Source organism: Lagopus leucura, unplaced genomic scaffold (assembly GCF_019238085.1).
Source record: "Lagopus leucura isolate 7727_CA_CO unplaced genomic scaffold, USGS_WTPT01 Super-Scaffold_73, whole genome shotgun sequence".
Taxonomy (NCBI): Eukaryota; Metazoa; Chordata; class Aves; order Galliformes; family Phasianidae; genus Lagopus; species Lagopus leucura.
The window spans coordinates 91,086,550-91,107,086 of NW_024962252.1; the positions used below are offsets into that span (position 1 = coordinate 91,086,550).

A 20,537-nucleotide genomic window follows, 5' to 3' on the forward strand; every position below is an offset into this window, starting at 1 on the left:
AGTGTGCTGTCAAGGTTTTTGACAGTTCCCCTTGCTGTGTCTCACCCTTGCTGTTCTTCTGAAGCTATGACTATACAACAGCCTATGCCATAAGACTTGGGAAACCTTTGTGTAGTGTGTTAGACTGAGCTATCTGGTACAGCCAATTCAAACACCACCATCCTGGACACTTTTCATAACCTCCATGGATGCCTGTGCTGCTGTGTCTCAGTGCTGCTGGCCCTCAAGCCAGCAATGCCTCAACCAGAGAGTACGACGCAAATGTATTCATGCCCCTGGGTTGCAGTGAAGACTGGGTTGTAGTCCTAATTTTTTCTCCAAGGAAAAGCAAGTCTCTTGTTGACTGTGGGCTTGAGGAGTGAGCTTACTGAGTTGAGGGTGATTTTCATCCATAAGCTTTCTCTCCTTGCCCTCAGGAAAGAAAGCGGTGATGGATTCCAGCCCGTTCCTGTCGGAGGCCAACGCAGAAAGAATTGTGAGAACCTTGTGCAAGGTCCGGGGGGCAGCACTGAAGCTGGGACAGATGTTAAGCATCCAAGGTAAGTGGGGACACAGGTTCTATCTTCATCAGCTGTGCTGCCTGTCAGTTTCTTGTGATATGTTGCAGGCTGTCTGAAATGTGTCAGCGCAAAGTGAATGCGGACATTAGGCATGCAGCTCTCTAATGTGAGGACAGCAATGGTGATATGTTTGATTCAGTTCAGCCTAATCCCAGTCTGAAATAACTTATGTATAGATACTGCTGCTTTCCCAGTGCCCCTATTGCAGCTCAGTCAGGCACACAACTGAAATCAATTGAAAATTAGATGACTCCAGAATTTTACTGCCTGTGCTAAAAAGCAGTGGAGAAGCAGAGCTGTATCACACTCTGCTCACAAGCCTCCTGCTAGAAAGGAGAAGAAGAAAAGAACATGATCCTGTTCTTTGTTCACCAGAAGTGTTTGAAATAATATCCACAGCTCTCTCCTGTTACAGCAACCTGTTGGTGATTCACATGCTCAGAAACTTTGCTAGAAAAAACAGCATAGCTGATAATCTTATCAAGTACACAAAACAGTTTTCTCTCCAGAAGAGATTTCATACTGACTTACTGCATCAGGCTCTGAAGTCCGTGATCACAGGTGAAGGCATGAGGGTCAGCTGTGTCTTTGTACTGAACTTACTAGTTTGATTACTCCTGGAAGATAGCAGCTGTGTTGATTTCAAACTTTATCTGAACCTATCTGCTTCACCTTCCTGCCCAACAAAATGGGGAAGGAAAGAGCCACCAAAAAACAGCTTTTACACTTGTCTGGAAATGGCTTTTTAGATGTCGCTGAAACAGAGTCAGTTGTCTGGGAGTTTGAAGTGCTCAGATTGGTTTGTGCTTCTACCTGAATTTTTGTAGGTGTTTACTAAGGCTGGATCTCATATAGTATTATATAACTTGGGCTAGCCAATGGTGGTATGACATTATTGCTCATTTGCTCATCACGTATTGTGTGTGTGTGCTGGGCTGATGGCAGCACTGACCAAGCTAGGTGGCAGGCAGCAGTAGATATGTCAAAGGCAGTATGCTCTTTTCTCACCCTCCGGAAGCTGCCAGGTGTTGCTACCAGTAGTTCACAGTGCAGATTTGGGAGTTATCTATTCTGTATTTTGTGTGGCCAGTGCCCCACATGTGGAATAAGTGAGCCATGTCTGGAAATAGGCTCTGAAGTTAACTTGTGTACTGTAGATGGAGACTAAATTAAAATTCTTAGGACACTGTTATGAGTTGCACTGATATGTGCCTAGAGTCTGGTTGTAAAGGTTGTAGCTGTGAAAGACCATCTCTGAGGAACAGAAATACTCTGGATTTTTGTAATTTGCCTGCTACCTCCTAATGTTGTTGAGCTTTGGCGGGAGTTTGGGACACTTGCCAACTGACTTCACTCAGGTGTCAAGAACATGCAGGACTTTACCAACCGCAGTGGCACTGCGCAGCCCTTGTCTGACTCCTCTGACAAGTGTGTGGTGTGCTACGTTGCTTAGGGAGATCACAGGACCTTGGAATCCTGCAGTGCTACAGTCGTGGTGAAAGGTACTTTCAACACTGCAGCAGCCCATGTTCTTGGGCTGACAATTTGGACAAGTTGTTTTAGCACAGTTCCTGCCACATCTTGGGCTTCTCAGTGACCTAGTGAGTTTGAAATGGCTTCTTGTCTTAATAGAGTTATGTGCTAATTGAATGTCGCCTTGTCCAGGTGCAGCTGAGCACCTGCAGGCTAAACCAGCCAGAAATTTCAAAGCAGTTACCTTAAAAAGTTTGGTGTCTGCTTCTGGAAATGAGCAGTTCTGTTAAGAACCCACGTTCCTGAAGGTCATGCACAGGGATGCCAAAACCACTCAGTTAAGGTGCATGTGCTCTAGGAAATATTGGAGATTTGACAGTTTTAAGGGGAGTTTTGTTGTTGCTTTTTTATGTTGCTCTCTGCATTATGTGTTTTTACTTCCTCCCCAGTTCCTTCCCACTCCACTTCCCAGGAGAGTGGGCAGTGCTCTTAATGTGGCTGTTTGTCTTGTTTCCTGGGATAGGCTTACAGCTGTACATGTGTTTGTAAATGCCCATCAATGATGGACTTTCACATGAATATCAGAAACGTACAGGTTCTCAAAAATAAGGCTGGTAGCCAGGGCTTGTTTCCAGAGCTGGGAGAGCAGCAGAGAAATCTCATTCCTCTACAACTCTTAATGGAACCAAATGTTTGCCAGAGCAAGTGGCTTTCTCTGTTGTAGAAACCTTTTGCTTGTGGGAGAGGGCCAATCTTTCAAGACCCCTCTTCTCCCAATGCTTTCTTACGAAGGTAAAAATATGTTTGCTAAATTCCCAATTCATTTGAGTTGTTTACAAAAGCAGATGCTGAACAGTGGTTACTCTGAGTCCAGCACTTGCGTAAGTGGTGTTTTAATATTGCACAGCTTTCTAGAGAAACTGCTGTCCCTTGGAATGAATTGGATTAAACCATACCATAAACTTGGGGTCATTGGGATGACTCTCCAGAAGGTTTCTTCTGTAATCCGTGTCCACGACACGGCATCCTGTCTGAATGCTGTATGGCTGGCAGATGACAGGCTTGGGCAGAGCACTTTGCTCTTTGAGGCTGTGCAATCTGCCATTGTAGCAAAAGCCTCTGTGCTGTGCAGAGCTGCCCATTGCTCTTGGTGGAGCTGTTACTGGATGTGTGGGATCTTGACTTCTCCCAACCTGGACAGTGACCATCATGACAACGGATGTTTGATTCCAAAGTATAAGAGGTTTCTCAGCGTGTTTTCTGGTGTATTCATACTTTGTCTTTCCATTGTTGACTGGGAGAGGGTGCAGAAACTTCCTCTAGCTGCAGCAGGAGATAAGCCTAGGAGAATTTCAGGTAATAGGCTGTTTTTGATGGGAGTGAGGAGGAACGAGTAGTTTTTTTCCTCTTGCTGCGTGCATGCAGGACTTCTGTTTGGCTCATTTCCAGAGGTGTGATGCTTCAGGAGGTCTGCCTAAGGGTTCACTTGTGGGCATGCTATTTCTGAGCTAGAATTACTTTCATAACCACCACTGAGATGTGCTTGGGGACAGGAGAACCTGACTTGAAGTGCAGGCATCTGTTACTTTGCGTGCTGAAGAACAACAGAGGAATGCAGTGCCTGCACTGACTGCTGTTTGCTTTTCCCCTTGGCAGATGATGCCTTCATCAATCCGCACCTCCAGAGAATTTTTGAGCGCGTACGTCAGAGTGCCGACTTCATGCCAATAAAGCAGATGATGGTGAGGAAGATTCCTGTTCCTTCCTGCTTACTGGGTAGGAGGGGCAATAACAGAATAAATGTCATGTTACATACCCCAGTGGGGGAGGCTGACAAGTAAGAGTGCTCCCTCAGTACAGGCTGCATTTTTTTTCAGTTGTTGGTGACATGTGATTCCTAATCTCAACTGTGTGCTGCTATTTCTCTCCCATACATAGAAATTCGGCTCTAGGCAAAGGAAAAATGTGGGTGATTTCCTGAAGCCATGCTAGTGAAACACGAAGTTACATACAAATATGAACATGTGGGTCTTGTTTAATATAGCCTCACTTTCTTTCTCATGGGTGTTAAAGCAGTGTTTAGAATTGCCTAAATCCCGTTTTAAAAACAAACTCTCAAGTCTGAGTCTAATGGAAATTTTGGCAATTTTGTCTTTTTGGTTGTATCTAACCCAGCTTCAAGAAGAGTTTGAATGAAGCAAGCTGTTTGCTTTCCTTTCATAGATGTTCTCTTTCTCTCTCCCTCTCTTGGATAATTAAGATGTGAAGGGTAATGCAAACGCAGTTGCCAGTACTACTGAAAGACACTGAGCAGAGCCAGCACCTAAGCATGGCAGTCTGGCAGTGTAACAAAAAAGCTGTTAATGCAAGTTGTGGTGTTTAATTTTCAATATTGCCTTTAAAGAGAGTCACTCTTGCATGCCTGGTTTGCTTCTGATCAGCTTGTCATGATGGAAGAGAAGGAAATCTAATTCCTTGCTCATTCTCTGGAAGATAACCAGTGGCCCCAAAAAGACCACTTTTATTCCTAAGACTGTGGTGTTTGTGCTCAGGATAGCTGCTCTTTCGGCCACAGTAACACAGCCTCACATAGATTTGCTCAGAATCTGTCTAGTGAGGGGAACCACTGCTGGCTGGACTGCTCCATGCAATTGCATGCTCAGTGGGAGGAAGGGAGGGCAGGTAATCTAGAAAGCAGAGTGTAGGTACTCAGTGCAAGTAACTTTAGAGAAACATGACTTCAAACAAAGAAAATTTTAAATCTTTGCTTTCTGTCTCCTAATGCTTTCCTTTCATTTATAGAAAACGCTGAACAATGACCTTGGCCCCAACTGGAGAGACAAACTGGAATCCTTTGAAGAACGCCCTTTTGCTGCTGCTTCAATTGGTCAGGTTCACCTGGCACGCTTAAAAAATGGAAAAGAAGTTGCTATGAAAATTCAGGTGAGCTTTACAGACCAGCCTCTTCTCTTGCTTGTGCTCCACAGATAGGCAGTGGAGTTGCATAAGTATGTTTACTGCTAAATAAATAAACATTTTCATACAAATGAAACATGGATCCAGCAATGTCATACCCTAATTCCAGCAGAGTTAGCTTGGGGCACTGTCTGAGCTTAGACGACCTCTCACACATCTCTGCAATGTGGGGCTAATGGTGCTGAGGGACTGATTATACCTGCTAATGCTGTGTGTAAGGGTTCTACCTGTCAGCCCTGTCTCTGGGATGCACACAGGCCTTGAGAAGCACATGCTTTTTTTCAAACTAGTTCTGTCCAGAGTGATATCTGAAGTTACGCCAAGGCAACAGCAATGGAAAGTGGCACCAATGTGCATTCTGCTCCACAGCAGCGTACACATCTTTACAGACTAGGTGAAAAAAAACAGGAGTAGGAGCCTTTGCCAGCAATGGGCTGAGGTCTCATTGTTTGCTGTGCTGCTATGTGTGAAACACTCTGGTGCTGTCAGTGACATGTGCTTTCAGCTGTGTTAGGGAAATGGCTGACTGCTGCCACTGGGATTTGTGTGTCTGAGGGATTTGTGTGTTGCTGGGTTTCATGACTCAGGATTTCTTTCACATGCTAAAGATTCCATGTCAGTGGAACTGAGAGGTTGTTCTGTTTGCCAGGGGTAAATGTCACCTGGGCTCTCTGTGGCCCATTTTAGATCCTGGGCTCTAAACAAGCTGTTAAAGGAGTATGCCCTCATATATTTGTAGGCTGTAGATGGCTATATAGAGATTTAGTTCATGTTGAGCTGGGAGTCTCTTTATCTTACCTTGTAAAACTAGATTCTCTGAGTTTACCTAGTCTCAACATTGTAATTTCCAATTCTGTTCTGCAGTACCCTGGAGTTGCCCAGAGCATTAACAGCGATGTTAATAACCTGATGACTGTCCTGAGCATGAGCAATATTCTGCCTGAAGGTAAAAAGACACAGTTTTGTTCCTTTGATACATGTTGAGATCTGCCAACACCTTTCAAACTGCATCTTGCCTGCTTCTCTCCATACAATGGAGAGAGGAAACAGTGGAAAGAATCTAGAACTCCTTCTTAGTCTCTCTAGGAGGTGATTTCTTAAAGAAAGCAGAATGTAGTGGCTGTGGATGCAGGGCCAACTTGGGGAGCTGTACTTCACTTCCCTTTCCTAATGCAGAGCTGCCACTGCATCACTCAATGGCATGGGAAGTTCACCTGTTTGGTTTTTTTGTCATGTTCACGGCCGCATATACATGCATGCACACAGCAAAGTAAAGTGCTTTTGTCTGTGTGCTCTTTGTAGTCAAGGACCCATTGGTACTCTTTGCAAGTGTCTGGGTAATACTCACTTTTGATGGCTTTCTAGGCTTGAAGCATGGCAGTGTTGACATGTAGTCATACTTTATCCCTGTTATTTTCTGGCACAGCTGGCAGAACTCATTCTTCCCTGTGTTTTCTGTAGCCCTCTGCCTGTCATTCTCTGCTTATCCCAGAGTTGTGGAGAGGTGTAAATGCTGAACTGGGCATATCTCGAAGTCCCAGCACTTGAGTACACTCATTTTTCAGGAGCAAATGCAGGATTTACTGCTTTTCTTCCCCCACACCATGTGCAGCAGCTGTAAATCTCAGCAGGACTGTACAAACGTTGCCCTTAAGCCAGGCTGCGTGCTGACGAAGTGACAGTTCCTCTATGATGCCTGGGCAGGGCCCTGCAGAAGCTGTAGTTCAAGCTGTGTCTGACCCAAGGCACAGTTGGGTTTTCCACCTCCAAGACTGGGAAGATCCAGATTTGGCAATTCAGGCCCTGGCCATGTGCAGCTCATGTGTAGTCATGTGACTGTTTTTATGCAGTGCTCCTAGTTGCAGGCAGACACTGTCTGGAGAGTTTTTTGTTTTGTTTTTCTTGCATTTGCCAAGGCTGGTTTTTGGGTGCTTCTGCTCCTTGGTGTGTCTCACTGCGGAGCCATGTCAGCACCACACAAGAGCTGCCTTGAGCACAACAGCAGGAACAAGCAGCTTGGGTTGAGGGGTGGGAGAGCGGAAGAGGTGGGTCTGGCTGTACAAGCACAGTGTGAATTTATACTGCTATGCATCAGCTGTTTGCCACAGCCTGGGATTACATGCAGAACTTCTATCAACTTGAAAATGCATGTTGGTCTCTGGGGCTTCTTCCACTCTTCAGCCCAGAGCTGGCTGGTAGCAGGCTGTTCCTCAGCTGCAGCTCTGGCAAGCTTAATCTGAGGAGCTCTTTTTATTTCTTTCCCCCAAAGCTTTCTTTATTTTCTGCTGTTTGGCTTTTAAGGTTTGTTCCCTGAGCACTTGATTGAAGTCCTGAGCAGAGAGCTGGCCCTGGAGTGCGACTACCAGAGAGAAGCTGCCTGCGCGAAGAAATTCCAGTAAGTTCACATCAGTGCCTTCAACCTTTCTCTGCGTGTGCGTGTGAAATGCAGAGAGGTGCCTTAACTTCAGGAGCAGATGGGAGGTGAATTGCATGCCCTCAGGACACAAGGGAATAGTCTGTGCTTGTGACCCCTTGTGTTACCACCTCTTCTCAGCTAGGCTAGGTATGTTTTCATTTAGCTGAACTGTTGCTGAATATCAGAGCTAGGGGATGCAGCAGGCAGCTGGTGTCCTCTCTTTCAGCATAAAGGTATTGTAGTAACTCTTGAGGGCAGGCTGCAGTGCTGTTCTAGCTATGGTAAGATTCTCTTTCATCTAGGAGCGTTTTCAGTTCACCCCTCTCACAGCAATTATTGTCACCAGCACTGGCTGCTCCCTTTTCTCATTACAGTGCTGGTGTACAGACTGCTTTTATGCTAAGCCTGGACCTGGGAGTGCTGCTGCAGGCAGGCTTTGCCCCCTGCAGAACTGTTCCTGTGGCATGGCTTGCTTTCTTTCTCTCTCACAGTTTCTTCTGTAAATGTAGTCTTGCTCTGAAGTGGAGTAGGTTGAGCAAAGGAGCCCAGTGCCCTCAGTGTCCTAATGCTGCTGCTTCAGCAGATGATGTGACCTCAGGAGTCATCAGCAGCTGTAACTGGTGGCATGGCTCCTGGTGACTTGATCTTTATTGTAACTCTTGAGCAAAACGTCCCCTGACAGCTGCAGCCAGGGTGTGAGGAGTGTGCAGCAGTGCTGCCTTAGGTTGCATGAAGGGGCTGTGTGTTGTGCAAGGTGTTGCAGAGGGACTTGTGTGCTCGTGGCACTCCTAACCTTTCCCTCTCCTTTCTCCATGTCCTAGGGAGCTGCTGAAAGACCACCCCTTCTTTTACGTTCCAAGAGTAGTGGATGAGCTGTGCAGCAAACATGTCCTGACCACAGAGCTGGTGTCTGGCTTCCCCTTGGATCAAGCTGTAGGGCTGAGCCAGGAGATCCGAAATGAGGTACTGTTGGGTGGTCTCTTTTCACCTAGCTCGGAGAAGCATGGCTGGGGCCTCTCTTCTGAGTGGGAGTCTGAGGGTTTGTGGGAGGGCAAACTCTGAGAAGTGTAATGCAGGGCTGGAGTTGGCAAGATTGCCTGGAGTCTCTCAAAAGGTTTCTGTGTAGTGAATTTGGGAGCAGTGCTGAGTTTTCCCTAGGCTGGTTTAGACCTTACAGGCACTGGCAGTTGTGCACAGGGAGCAGTTTGAAGAGGGTGAGTGGCAATGGTAGGTGAAGGAAAGGTAGCTTGAGTAACTTCTGCTCTGTTTCTCTCAGATGACCCTAAGCCTGGGAGGAATTGTCAGCTGGGGGAGGAAGGGTTTTGCTTTTCAGCTGTTTTCTTGGGTGAGAGTGCAGAAGTATCTCCACCTCCCCCTACACCCAAATGGCTGGGTATCACCTCTGGCCTGAGGTCTGCTGGAAGAGTACCTCGCAGTAAAAAGGAGCAGGGATGTGGTTGTGACCAGGCATTGGTGCTGAATATAGCAAGGGACTGGAGTGCTGTTGTAGGAGAAGCAGCTGTTCTAGTAGCAGGAATAGCTATACTGGTATTTGGATATGGGTTTGGTGGGTTTTTTTGCCTTGTGAGTTACCAGCTGTTAGCAGGTCACTGGGGAAAAGTGCACCATACTGAGCTTGATGTTATGCCAGAACTGGTTGCCTGTGATCCCTGAGCTGCTTGTCCTCTTGAATGGGCTGCTCGATCATCAGGGCTACTTCTAACAGTTTAGCAGGCTATAACCTGGGGTGGTACAGCCTTTTTCCTTTAAGTGATGAACTGAAGTTATTGGTGTAGCTTTCTGACCCAAATGGCCTGATTTGCATTTACTGTTCTTGTCTGTTTTGAAAGTGGTGCTTTGCTGGAAGACAGGCACAATGAGGCTGGCAGTTCTTAGGCTGTAGCTTAAAAATCCTCACAGAGAAGCTCTGCTGTATGTAATACAGTTGTGGGTTTTATGGAGACTACTGCTTTTGCTGCCCCCTATGCCTGCCAGGCCCAAGCTGTCTGCTTGCTGCTTCTCCCCTAATGGTTTGGACCTAGCTCTGTACATTGTTGAGCAGCTTTAAATGAAGAGGTTCTCCTCTTTTAGGTCCTTTCATGCCTTCAACTCAAAATGCTGTGGAACAGGGCATCTTGAGTCCTGTGAGCCACGCTGGCTTCACTTTGGCCATGCTCTGCAGGGCTTTCTATTACAGGGTAGGCTGTAATACCCTGCTGGTGTTCCTCACCTCTGCCGCTGCGCCCATTCTTGCACAGTGAAGACACTGCTGAGACGCAACCTCTCAGCAAGTTCAGGAGTTTTGCAGCATGAAGCAGATAGTTCCTGCCAGTGTGGAGACGTGTTCCTGTGTGCTAATTATGTGTGCTGTAAATTACATGTGTGAATAGGCCTTCCACCCTGCTGACTTTTTCTTATTCTGTCTGATTTTCAAGATTTGTCACAACATTCTGGTCCTGTGTCTGCGGGAGCTGTTTGAGTTCAGGTACATGCAGACTGACCCCAACTGGTCCAACTTCTTCTATGACCCGCAGCTGCACAAGGTAAGTTCAGGCAGCACCCCTTCTGCCTGTACAGGAGCTGCTTTTCACCAGTTCTTGATTGTTCTCCACTCCCAAAGTTTTATGAGTTCCTGAACATGTTGGGTGTCTTCTGATGACAAGCTTTCCTTAAGTGGTTGATGCTGTAATACAAAAAAGTTTGTCCATTTCCAGGTGGCTCTGCTGGACTTTGGAGCAACACGAGGATTTGATGAGAAGTTCACCGATGTTTACATCGAGGTGAGAAGTTGCAGTGTGTCTTAGAATGTTGCAGTGTCTCTTAGAATGCTCCTCTGGGGTTCTTCAGAGTATTTCCAAAGCTCATTTCTCTTAGCTGTATCACTTTGTGTTTGTATTAGAATCTGCTTTCAGTTGTGGAGGGAAGCAGGGATGGAGATGAAATCTCCGTTCTGGTTTTATCCCTTACTTTTGTCCCATGCCTTATACATGTCTGCTGCAAATCTCTGGCTTCCTGTATTCTGATGCTTAAACTAAATGACAAATGTGGAGGACTGTAATGCTGCTTACCAGGGGAGTTAGGCAGCAGAGTGTCCGGAAGGGCATGCCCTCTTCTCACTCACCCACTTGGAATTCATTGATTTTTTTTATTTTTTTTTTTATATGAGGGTGTTTAGGAATTGCTCGTTCTGTGTTCCCTGTCTTTTCCTGTCGCAGACTTGCAAATTTCTGCAGTCATGTGTGCTTCCTTCTTGATCCCCTTTTTCTGCATTTGCTAAATTGAGCTGCAGGGGCCAGCAGACCTCACCTAAAGCTTCTCACAGTTAGTTCTATTGTGTTTTTGCAGTGATGAAGTGATTGGTCATGCAGCTTTTTTGGATGTCTTTTATGTTCTCTGGCCTGTATACAGTTACAGGAGAAAGCTTTGCAGAGCCACTAGCTGCATCTTTGTTTCAATAGCTCTTAGACTGGTCAATGTGCAGACCCCCAAAAAAGGGGAATAGAGGCAAGAAAATGAAACTGTAGTCTGAAAACATGTCAGTTATCATCCAGATCTCCTGAAAGTGATGTTCCTATTCAGGTAATCAAGGCAGCTGCTGACATGGACAGAGAGAGAGTACTGAAGAAGTCCATTGAAATGAAATTCCTCACTGGCTATGAAGTCAAGGTACGGAGGTGAAGCATCTGCTTTTAGTGATGGGCAATGAAAGGTTTGAAGACTGCAGGTCTTCTGCAATTTCTTGACGGTGGCGTGAAAGCCCCGTTGCTGGGCTGAGGGAGGAAGGCAAAAAGTGCTTCAGCTCTTGTTCTCCCATTTCTTATGACAGCAAGAGCCGCAATGATATCCCCAGTTCCCTCCTCTCTTTATCCCCTGGCAAGACCTTGCAGGTGGTGATGCTGCTGCAGTCTTGTGGCTGAACAGACAGCTGCTTGAAGCTACGTTAAACAGCTGTTGCTTGGTCTGTCAGCATCTAGGGGTTATCTTCATTGTGGGTATAGCTAGGTATTTCTCTAAGCTGCAGTTGTTAGTATTAGCATTTTTTCTTTTCCTCTCTGGTCTTTAAGATATTTAGTGATGCTATTTGTGCCTCTTTACTTTGTGCAGGAAATGGAAGATGCCCACTTAAACGCTGTCCTCATCCTGGGAGAGGCTTTTGCATCTGAAGAACCTTTTGATTTTGGCAACCAGAGCACCACTGAAAAGATCCATGGTTTAATTCCAGTCATGCTGAAGCATCGGCTTGTTCCTCCACCAGAAGAGACCTACTCTCTTCATCGGAAGATGGGGGGTTCTTTCCTTATCTGCACCAAACTGAAGGCCAAAATTCCTTGCAAAAACATGTTCAAAGAGGCATACAGCAAATATTGGAGCAGTAGGGGCAAGAAGCCAGAGGATTAGTAAGAATGAACTAATGTTCTGAGGGCACAGTTTGCGCCTTGCAAAGAGCGTTCTAGCCTCCCATGTGTTCCGTTGTAGCTCTCCATCCTCTTGATTTGCAGCAGCCTGTGCCTTGGAAGCCAAGCGTGTGTTTCACGCGGACAAAGTTTGTTCTTTCATGTTCTGTCTGTCCTAAACTAAGACTGCCAGTACAGCCTGCAGCTTGCAGGAAAATAGCACAAGTGCTTCTGTACTGTTTCAAGGCACCAGCCAACTACCTTGAATACATTTTTAACATTGTGATGGTGGCTGCACAGTGATCGGGTTTTATAATGGGTAGGTGGAGGAGAGCAAGAGTGGAATTCAGTATTGAAATCCGTTGGTAATTCTTCCCCCAGAAATACTTGTTTTTTTTTTTTAAAAAAAACCTTCATTCTTTCTTGATAAGGTGGAATTCAAGTAGTTTTCGTTATAGAATGAAATACCAAGGTGTACCCCTACCACGAGGTCTCCCCCTTTTGCCCTGGTTTTGTAAGTCAAGTGGTGGCAGTCCAAGAACCCCCCTGGATTTTACTGACACTGATTTAATACAAGGGGTGTACGTGTGTGTGTACATAGCATGAGGTTTTAAGCTTTCTACTCCTCTTTGGCTTGCAAAGCAAACATAGGAAACATTTAAAAAGAAGTCTGAGAATTGAGTGCCAAGATTTTTTTTAAACACACACACACAAACACACACACTCTCACAGTCTTTGGTTCTGGGAGACAAATGCTTAACCAACAGTACTATATCTCAGCACAGATAGTGGGTTTCTTCACTGTCTGGTAGCTATCATCTTTCCTGATATTGAGTTAGATAAGTTCCATCTCTGACACTGATTGCTTGCTGGACTCTTAACAAGTGAGTCTGTCTTTGTGGCTGTTTTCTGGTAACGCAAAGCTTATGGCAAGGCAGCCAAACACCTCCTGTCTCGCGTGAATATTTCAAGCTTTTGCTGATATGACACGTTTAAAACCAGACGCACAATTTTCAACTATTGAAGTCAAGCTAGCAAACTTTCTTAGATTTTTGTACGAAGCCCTGTACCTGTACGAGTTCTGATTTCAATAAACAAGTGCTTGTGCGGTGGGCCTGCAGTTTTTCTGTCTTCTATTGGGGTAATGAGTACCCAATTGACTCAGGTGCTAATCTGTGGAATAAACAGCAGAGGAGAAGGGGAGGCTTCCAGGTGCCTTCCTGTTGTGTTTTTTGGTTCCACAAATTGTGGTGACCATTGCAAAATCATCTGTGCCCTGTTTATTACTTCATCCTTCCACTCCAGCTCTGTCACACACAAACAGTGGTGCTAATAAGGTTACCAGGAGCCAGAGCAATGCCAGCCTGAACATCTGCCTGCCCACTAACAGTCCCTAGCAACAGACTTGTTTTGTTTGTTTTTCCCTTCCTACTCTGTTACAAGTATTCTGGACATGGGTATTTTTGTCCTTCTCCCACTTGTGAAGAAAGTGGCAGTGAGAGTTGATGCTTACCTGGTGCGAGTAAGGCAGGCGTCCTCAGCAGCAGACTCCGCTGATCCTATTGAGTTAATGCAGCCCAGGAATGCCAGAGGGTTGTATGATCTTAGACTTCGGTACACTGTGAGAAATCCTGACCTCTGACGCTTCCGGAGGTAAAGAATAGGTAAGTGAATGCACAGCCTCTCTCAGGAGGCTGAGGAATAAGGGAACAGGTTATTGCGTTACCTTTCTTCCACGACCATAAGCATGTATCTGCTTCATTTAAGACTTTGCTTCAGAAAGATCCAGTACTAAAAGTCCTCCTCAGGTTAGTCCTAATCCTTTGAGAAGTATGAACTCTGCTATTGAGTGAAATAATCATTTGGCATAAAGCTGCTTAACTTTAGTGGAGTAGCTTATCTTGGTGCTTTGGGTTCTGATCTACGTGATGTAGTAAATAGTTTCTTCTGGATCTACACCTTGCAGCTGTAAAAAATGTTGGAATTGTTTAAGATATTAATGCTTACATTAGTGCTTAAGAAGCAAAGTACAAAAAGCTGTCATGCCTTGGGCTAGGTAAACTTCAGAGCAAATCTTCTGTCCCTGAAGACTGACAGCTAGAAGTTTAGAAGACTTGTGAGGAAGACAAAACAAAAAAAAACCACCACACAACTGCATTACTGTTCAATTTTTCCAGCAGGCACAGCTATTGAGGTTTGCTATGCAGTGTTTGTGTGACCACAGCTCTGGATGCCACGCTGGGGCACGGGTGTTTAATTCTCAGCAAACAATTCCCTTCCCTAGAGAGATACTGCTTGTTAAAGAATGAACAATGGAGTTGTTTTGCATTTGCCTTAAGGATAACAAGTGGCGGAAGGTGAACTGTTCCCTTAGTAGGAGAGCTAAGGAGAGCTCAGGCCCTGCTTCTCCTGGCCTTTTGTGCACGTTCCAAATGCCTTAATAATTTCTGCAGATTTGGCCAGAGTTTTGTGACATGAGGAATTGCTTCAGAGTATAAAGAGCAAGAACCACTGTGCTCTGGCTTGAAGTCAAAAGAGTCATGACATTTTTCAAGGAGCAAGACTATCATATCACTGCTGCTTGCTCCATGCTGCTAGTGAATTTGCTTGAGCTACAAGCAGGGCACGGGTTTGAATGTTCCTCTGCTGCAGCAAACTTGTACGTTCCAGAAAGTTCCTCTTACAGAAGCAGTTCTTAGTTCCACAGGGCAAACCAGAGGTTACATTTGCTTCTGTGAAGCTGCACGGTAGCAGTGCTGTACAGACTGTTTTACTCACTCTGTGTACTGCATCAAGACAGAAAATGAGTGCTGGGAGATGAACAGGGCCCCTGACACACAGCTCACTTCCTACTTCTCTAATGCCTCGACACCAGCAGGCCCGCTGCCGTGCACTGTGGAACCAAAGGTGACTGCACAGGTCACAGCGCAAGGAATAGGCAGCGTTCCACCAAGCTACAGCAAAAAGTATAAGGGTTTGGGTAAGTTTTTCTGAAAGGTGATAAGCTGAATAGAATTGCACTACTTTTCTTCCCCATGTCCTCATGCAGATGCATTAAATATGCCCATTATATTTTCAAAACCACAATTACATCACTTCCTCAAAGCTTAAGCAGAGGTATGAGAAGAAAAAAAGACAAAACGTCTACATTTCTAACAGTTCCCTGTTTTATTGCAGTACATCAAAGTAGGTTAATATTAAGTGTTACCAACATAAAATATTGGTGGTGAGTCATTTTTACATTGTTGACTTTTCCACCTTAAATATTTCTGTGCAAAAGAATCTACATCATTGTTCTGTAGCAGAGAATCTCTTACAATGTCCCCTACAACACTGAGGGCATTAAACAAAATAGTGAGAAGAGGCAAAAAGCAGAATCTTTCCCCCACACGCACACTTGTCAGCTTTTATAATCTAAAACAAAAAAGTGATTACATCTATGCCATGCAAAACTGTACAATAATATTACAATGAAAAACCTAAAAAATCCCATATTTTAAAAATAAATGATATGAAACTGTCATACATAAAAAGGCAGGTATAATTGCTCTGAATTACCAACACTGGTTTGTTTGTGGATTTCTTCCCTGTGGATGAGACTTTCTTAAATGCAAAGTGAAAACAGGTTACACAAAGCTGCGGCTGAAAAGAAAGACAAAGCAGAGTTGGAATTTAGCATGGAACGTCCATAGGCCTGCTTCTGAGGGCACCTGCCAAACACAGCCTGAACACACCTGCGCCCTTCTGCGTGCTTTGGTGCTAGTGCAGAAAACCATCCCACTACCTTTGAGCAACCGACTCCTATGTAAAAAGAAAAACCCAAACCCCCAGCTGAAGCTACATGTGCCACTTTGATTCCCAGGCTAAGGAGGTAGGGGTAGTTGCACTGTGATAGATTTGACCTTCAATGTATTTGCATAAAACTAAACGAAGTGCATAAAACGGAATGAGAAAGAACAGGATGCTCTGGGGACTTCTTTGTTACGACAAGACCCTTTACTTCCCTCTGCTGCATACCTGAGACTGACACAGGTGGCTGTTCAGTTTACCAGAACCAAATCAGGCACAGCAAGTTATGAAACTCGCTAAGATGAGCAAAACATGCATTCCTAACAAGCTGCAGCAGCTAACTGAGAGGAAAAGCAGCCAATTCCACAGCTACATGGATGGGTTTTGGAGCCACCGGCTGTTTACTACAGGCCAGATAGAACGGAGCAGAGTGTACTCCAACCCTGCTTTTGGGTGTAGGATATGTGGAAGGAAAGCACGTCTGTGTCCATGCACGCACAGGGGAAACCTACTGACCAAACCTTTGCATTCTCTAACCTGGAGTCCTTAGTAGCTGCCTGAATCTTCACATCCTTTGTTGCCTGCAAAATTAACAATAAAAAGCAAAAAACCAATAGCCCATATGTTTGTGTCATAAATGCAAGACACCTTCAGTCTCAGCCAAAAGGAAAAAATCAGCTAGACACATAACTGTGTACACAGGACATATGCTACAGTCACAGACTGAAGGGGAGGTTTCAAGCTCCCCAGACAAGTTACAGCCCTCAAACTGTGGAGGTGAAACAATGCTACAGTGCAAAGCAGCAGACATCAAACCTTAAAAGACAACTGTCATTGAGATACCAGGCAAAAGTCCTACAGTTCAAATGACCGAGCTGCTTGTCCCAGCCCAATGTGTAAAGCTCAGCTACAGAACGCTTTTGTTTTCAGTGTTTGTGCCAACAAAAAAGATAAGCATGGTTTAAAATCGAATGTATAATCAAATGGTCCCCAAATACATAAAAGCTATTCAAGTCCCAAGACGACATTTCGCTTTACCAATAAGTGATGTGGTCATTTGCTTTTCAACTGAGAGAACAGTTGCTGTTTCTCTTTTTAACAGATGCGTAACAAAATGCACAGTACCAACCTACCGATTAAATATAGTAATCCTAAAGGAAAATGCCCAGGCTTAGAAACTGTGGTGCACAAACAGTGCAGTCCTGTGGAGCTCTCCTCCTGTGGAGTGTTGTGTCACACAGCTGCCCTCTGCTCTGCCTGAAAATGCCTGTTTGCAGCGGGTTGGAGTAGCAGTAGATTGCAGGCACCAGGACACAGTAAACGGGCACATGTGGTCGTTTTGTTTGCTGTGTCATGGCTCTGTGGGCTCCATTTTCAGACAGAGCATGAACTCAGCTACAGAAACGCCCACAAGGACGATGTGGTGACCCTCTCTCAGGGGACGTGTTGCACAGGCGGCTCTACCTTACGTGACTATTGTTTAAATGCCTTCTCTCGATATCAAAATAAGATTAATGTTTAAATACAACATACAGTAAATACAAAACTAGTCTGCAAAGGCTTCGAGAAGTGTGTGGACATGCTTCACCAAAAGGAGGGAATTGTGGGGAAAAGCAGTGGCTATACTGGAAGCAATAGGCAGCCTGTAGAAAGAAGCTGATGTGGAGTTCTAGTGATGCCAATAATGCCCTGCCTCTCTGTCCCTCACAAAGATGAAAATCAGTTCTAGAAGGAATTGACTGCAAGTGCTAAGCTGCTGGCTAAGGCCTTTAGTATTAAATGCCGGGCTTGCAACACTGGTAGCTTTGAAATGAAAACAAACCACCATTACCGTTTTGCTACTCCAAAAAACCCAAACTGGAGAGAGACAGGTTTTGAAACAATGTTTAAAACAATGTTGAATTCCTGTCCTAATGTAACACTGACAAGCTTGGACAAGCTGTGATTCAGGGTGAAAAAGAAATCTTACTGAGGAGATCCAGCAGGATAAAATGGTGCAGGCGATGATCTCTGTGTCTCATCCCCTGTTCCACACTTAGCTCATACCTGTACACAGTCTGAACTTACCTATAACTTCCATTACAGAAGACAGAAACTGGAAAACTCCAAACATTTCTATGCGGTTGAAACACAGTATTACTGCTAACTGCAAGAATATGGAATGGTTTAAGAGCCATAGCAAGTTTCTGAAACCCACAAAAAACAGTACTCTAAATACAAAAAGCCCTTACATGTTTGAGTATGGTCATAGTATAATGCCAGCAACAATACTACTGAGAAAAGAGGCTCATCTGAACACTCCTAAATGAAAAACACATCTGCCTTGCTACCTAACGAGAGAGAGAGATCTTCCTCTTACCATCCCTTTGTACGTCAGTTTCTCAATTTATTCCGGTGACTGCGTGACCAGCTTCAGCTTTTTACTTATTTCTGCAACCTCACTGGCCTCTGTCATCCACTGCAATACTTTCTATCTTCCTGGCCTGCGACTGGAACCGAACAGCAGGTGAGCACAAAGAAACAACTGCAAATTGCACAGACCCACAGCACGGGTTGGGAGGGAGAGGAGAACCAACCTTACCCGCACGGCAGTTGTGGGTGACCAGGCATCTGTGACGGCCACAGTGTGAACAGTGTGAGGTCAGTCTTCAAGGTTTGTCATTGCTACAGTGACAGCACAGCCAGCAGCAGCTAGCTTCAGAGTAAGAGCACTCATTTGGCTGATGTGTATTATAAACTATTATTTGGTAACAACAGGTTTCTGTTAAGGGATGATGAAAGAGATGTGGAAGACTGCTCCCTTCCTAGTGAAGCCCGGTCAAAGTCTGACCCAGGGAAACAGTTTTCCTGCTGAATCCTGTGGCACTGAGCTCCCTTGCTTCTGTAAGGACCTCCACTGCAGGTTTTGCAGCTGCACAGCCACACACCAGCACCCAGCATGGCCAGCTGGCTGATGGGTGCCCTCGGGTGTCGGGGCAGAGGGGTCGCTTTCCAACCACTGTCGTTTTTGCAAAGGACGGGATTAACACGAGCTTAGGAATTATAGCCTCAGATGCTACTGCCAGAAATAAAGAAACGTTGGGAAAGTACTGCAGGGGCTTCTCCCAGCAGTGCAGCAAATGATATGCGAACGGAATATCTGTCCTGTGAAAGGTTTTAGGCCAGGCCTCCAAATCTGGATATCATTGAGTATGAAAACAGGGACAACACAAATCTTAAATTAAAGGCTCTCTTAAATAAGCATCCATCTTCTGCTGCATACACAATGCTTTTTTTTTTCTTTTTTTTTTTTTTCCTTTTTTAATATATACATACATATTTTACTCTAACATCTGTGTATTTATTTAAACTCTGTAGTGTAGTAAAATATGCATCATCTTAATCAATAAGTATTTGCTGGCAACAATCAGATAGACATTCAAACATGGTGGCTGAAAGCTTTTATGTGCCTCTGACATACCAATCATTCCCCATGCAGGGGAAGGGGTCTCTGTGCTGCTTCTGTACAGTACAATGAGCTATTGTACGAAAAAAAAATCCCTCTAAATTTTCTCTTGCCGATACTGGTCTGGTCTATTTAAGTTACTTTTGAGGGAATTGTGGGGTAGGATAAATATATGTCTTTGAAAATGAAAGCAGCTGTAATCGCAAAAGATGAAACCAACACTAAGACAAATCTACAGCATCTGATATTTACCAACACCCTAGCTTTACTCATTCGCTGCTGTCAAATCTGGGAAAGGGAGGGTGAGGCAGTGCTGCAGACAACCAGCTTCTACCTTCCTCTCTACCCGGCTCCCAGTTGACTTTCGGGCGGGGAATGAGGGGGGTTAGGATGGTGAAGGTGTGAACTGGAGCAAGTGAAGGGGACAGCAAGCTGCTGTAGTGTCAAATCTGAATGCTGAAGCAGTTCATGAGTCCCAACTCACGTGGTCAGAGCTCTCCAGGGAGAGGCTCTTGGTCTTGTGAGGAGAAACAGGGCTGGGAGGACTGCTGAGGTTGGAGCTGTTCGACGCAGTGGAGTGTCTCGGCGAGTCGGAGTCCTGCAGCCAAAATACACAGAAAAACACCAGTAAGTAACAGGATGGAAAGTTTGAGTGAGTGCAGGTGTCTGAGCAACAAGTGACTGGAATCACAAGCATGCACATATTTTGTGCCCCAAAATACTGAGAAGTTTTCTTGGCAGGGGTGTGAATTAAGAGTAAACTGTCAGATCAGTCTGCTTACAGCATGTGTAACCTGATGGGGACAGAAGGACACAGCAGCTGTGGGATTCTTGCAGAGTACAGATCACTCTGCATCGACAGTGTGTAGCGTCAGACTGTGAGCTCCATCTCCTGCCTTTTCGCAGATCTGAGATGCTCCTGTACTAAACAGTGGAATCTGCATTGTATAGGCTTCATCACAGTTTCTTCTGTGATGCTCACAGGAAATTAATTCAATCCACCCAGATCAAGTCAGTCTAGTTAGCTCTTCCACAGCACAGCAGAGTGCAAATACGTCTGACCTGTATTTGGGCTGACGCTTGCCTGCCAGTTTTAACTGGAAGGATATATTTTTTGTACAGTGAAAATCCTGTGTGATCTCTGAATTTTCACATTTCTTGGTTAGAAAACAGTCTGGGGAAGTTTTGCTGGCCAACTTCAGATTGAACTCTTCTACATATAACTTTCTTGGTTGAAAGGACTGAGTTTAGCACTGCTGTCCTGTTGTAACGATACTTTTGTTTTGCACAGTATATAAATGATTAAATCCAGTTTCTGCTCTAAATGGAATTGTTACATGATAATTCTTAAGTAATCTCATTAACTTCACACACTCAAGAGTGAATACTACAACAAAATACCTGCTGTGAAATGTTTGCTACTACAGCTTAAGAGTCTTTGCAAATAAAGGACAGAAGGAGTATCAGCGCTTCAAGCTGTGAGA

The 20,537-nt window shown here is 44.9% G+C and overlaps 2 protein-coding genes across 9 annotated transcripts in view; one reads left to right on the forward strand and one right to left on the reverse strand.

The window, feature by feature from the left end:
- The window catches only part of COQ8A (coenzyme Q8A), a 33,984-nt gene extending 21,053 nt beyond the window's left edge, over positions 1–12,931 (forward strand). For both annotated transcript variants that reach the window (XM_042882561.1, XM_042882553.1), the window contains exons 6-15: positions 417–539; positions 3,690–3,775; positions 4,836–4,976; positions 5,874–5,955; positions 7,311–7,404; positions 8,247–8,388; positions 9,861–9,968; positions 10,140–10,205; positions 11,005–11,091; positions 11,530–12,931. In XM_042882561.1, coding sequence (XP_042738495.1) covers positions 417–539; positions 3,690–3,775; positions 4,836–4,976; positions 5,874–5,955; positions 7,311–7,404; positions 8,247–8,388; positions 9,861–9,968; positions 10,140–10,205; positions 11,005–11,091; positions 11,530–11,823 — 1,223 coding nt within the window. In that variant the 3' untranslated portion in view covers positions 11,824–12,931. The remainder of the gene's footprint in view (positions 1–416; positions 540–3,689; positions 3,776–4,835; positions 4,977–5,873; positions 5,956–7,310; positions 7,405–8,246; positions 8,389–9,860; positions 9,969–10,139; positions 10,206–11,004; positions 11,092–11,529) is intronic.
- Positions 12,932–14,964: 2,033 nt separating this feature from the next.
- CDC42BPA (CDC42 binding protein kinase alpha) overlaps positions 14,965–20,537 on the reverse strand; it is a 153,202-nt gene continuing 147,629 nt past the window's right edge. For all 7 annotated transcript variants that reach the window (XM_042876263.1, XM_042876279.1, XM_042876248.1 and 4 more), the window contains one exon: positions 14,965–19,651. In XM_042876263.1, coding sequence (XP_042732197.1) covers positions 19,520–19,651 — 132 coding nt within the window. In that variant the 3' untranslated portion in view covers positions 14,965–19,519. The remainder of the gene's footprint in view (positions 19,652–20,537) is intronic.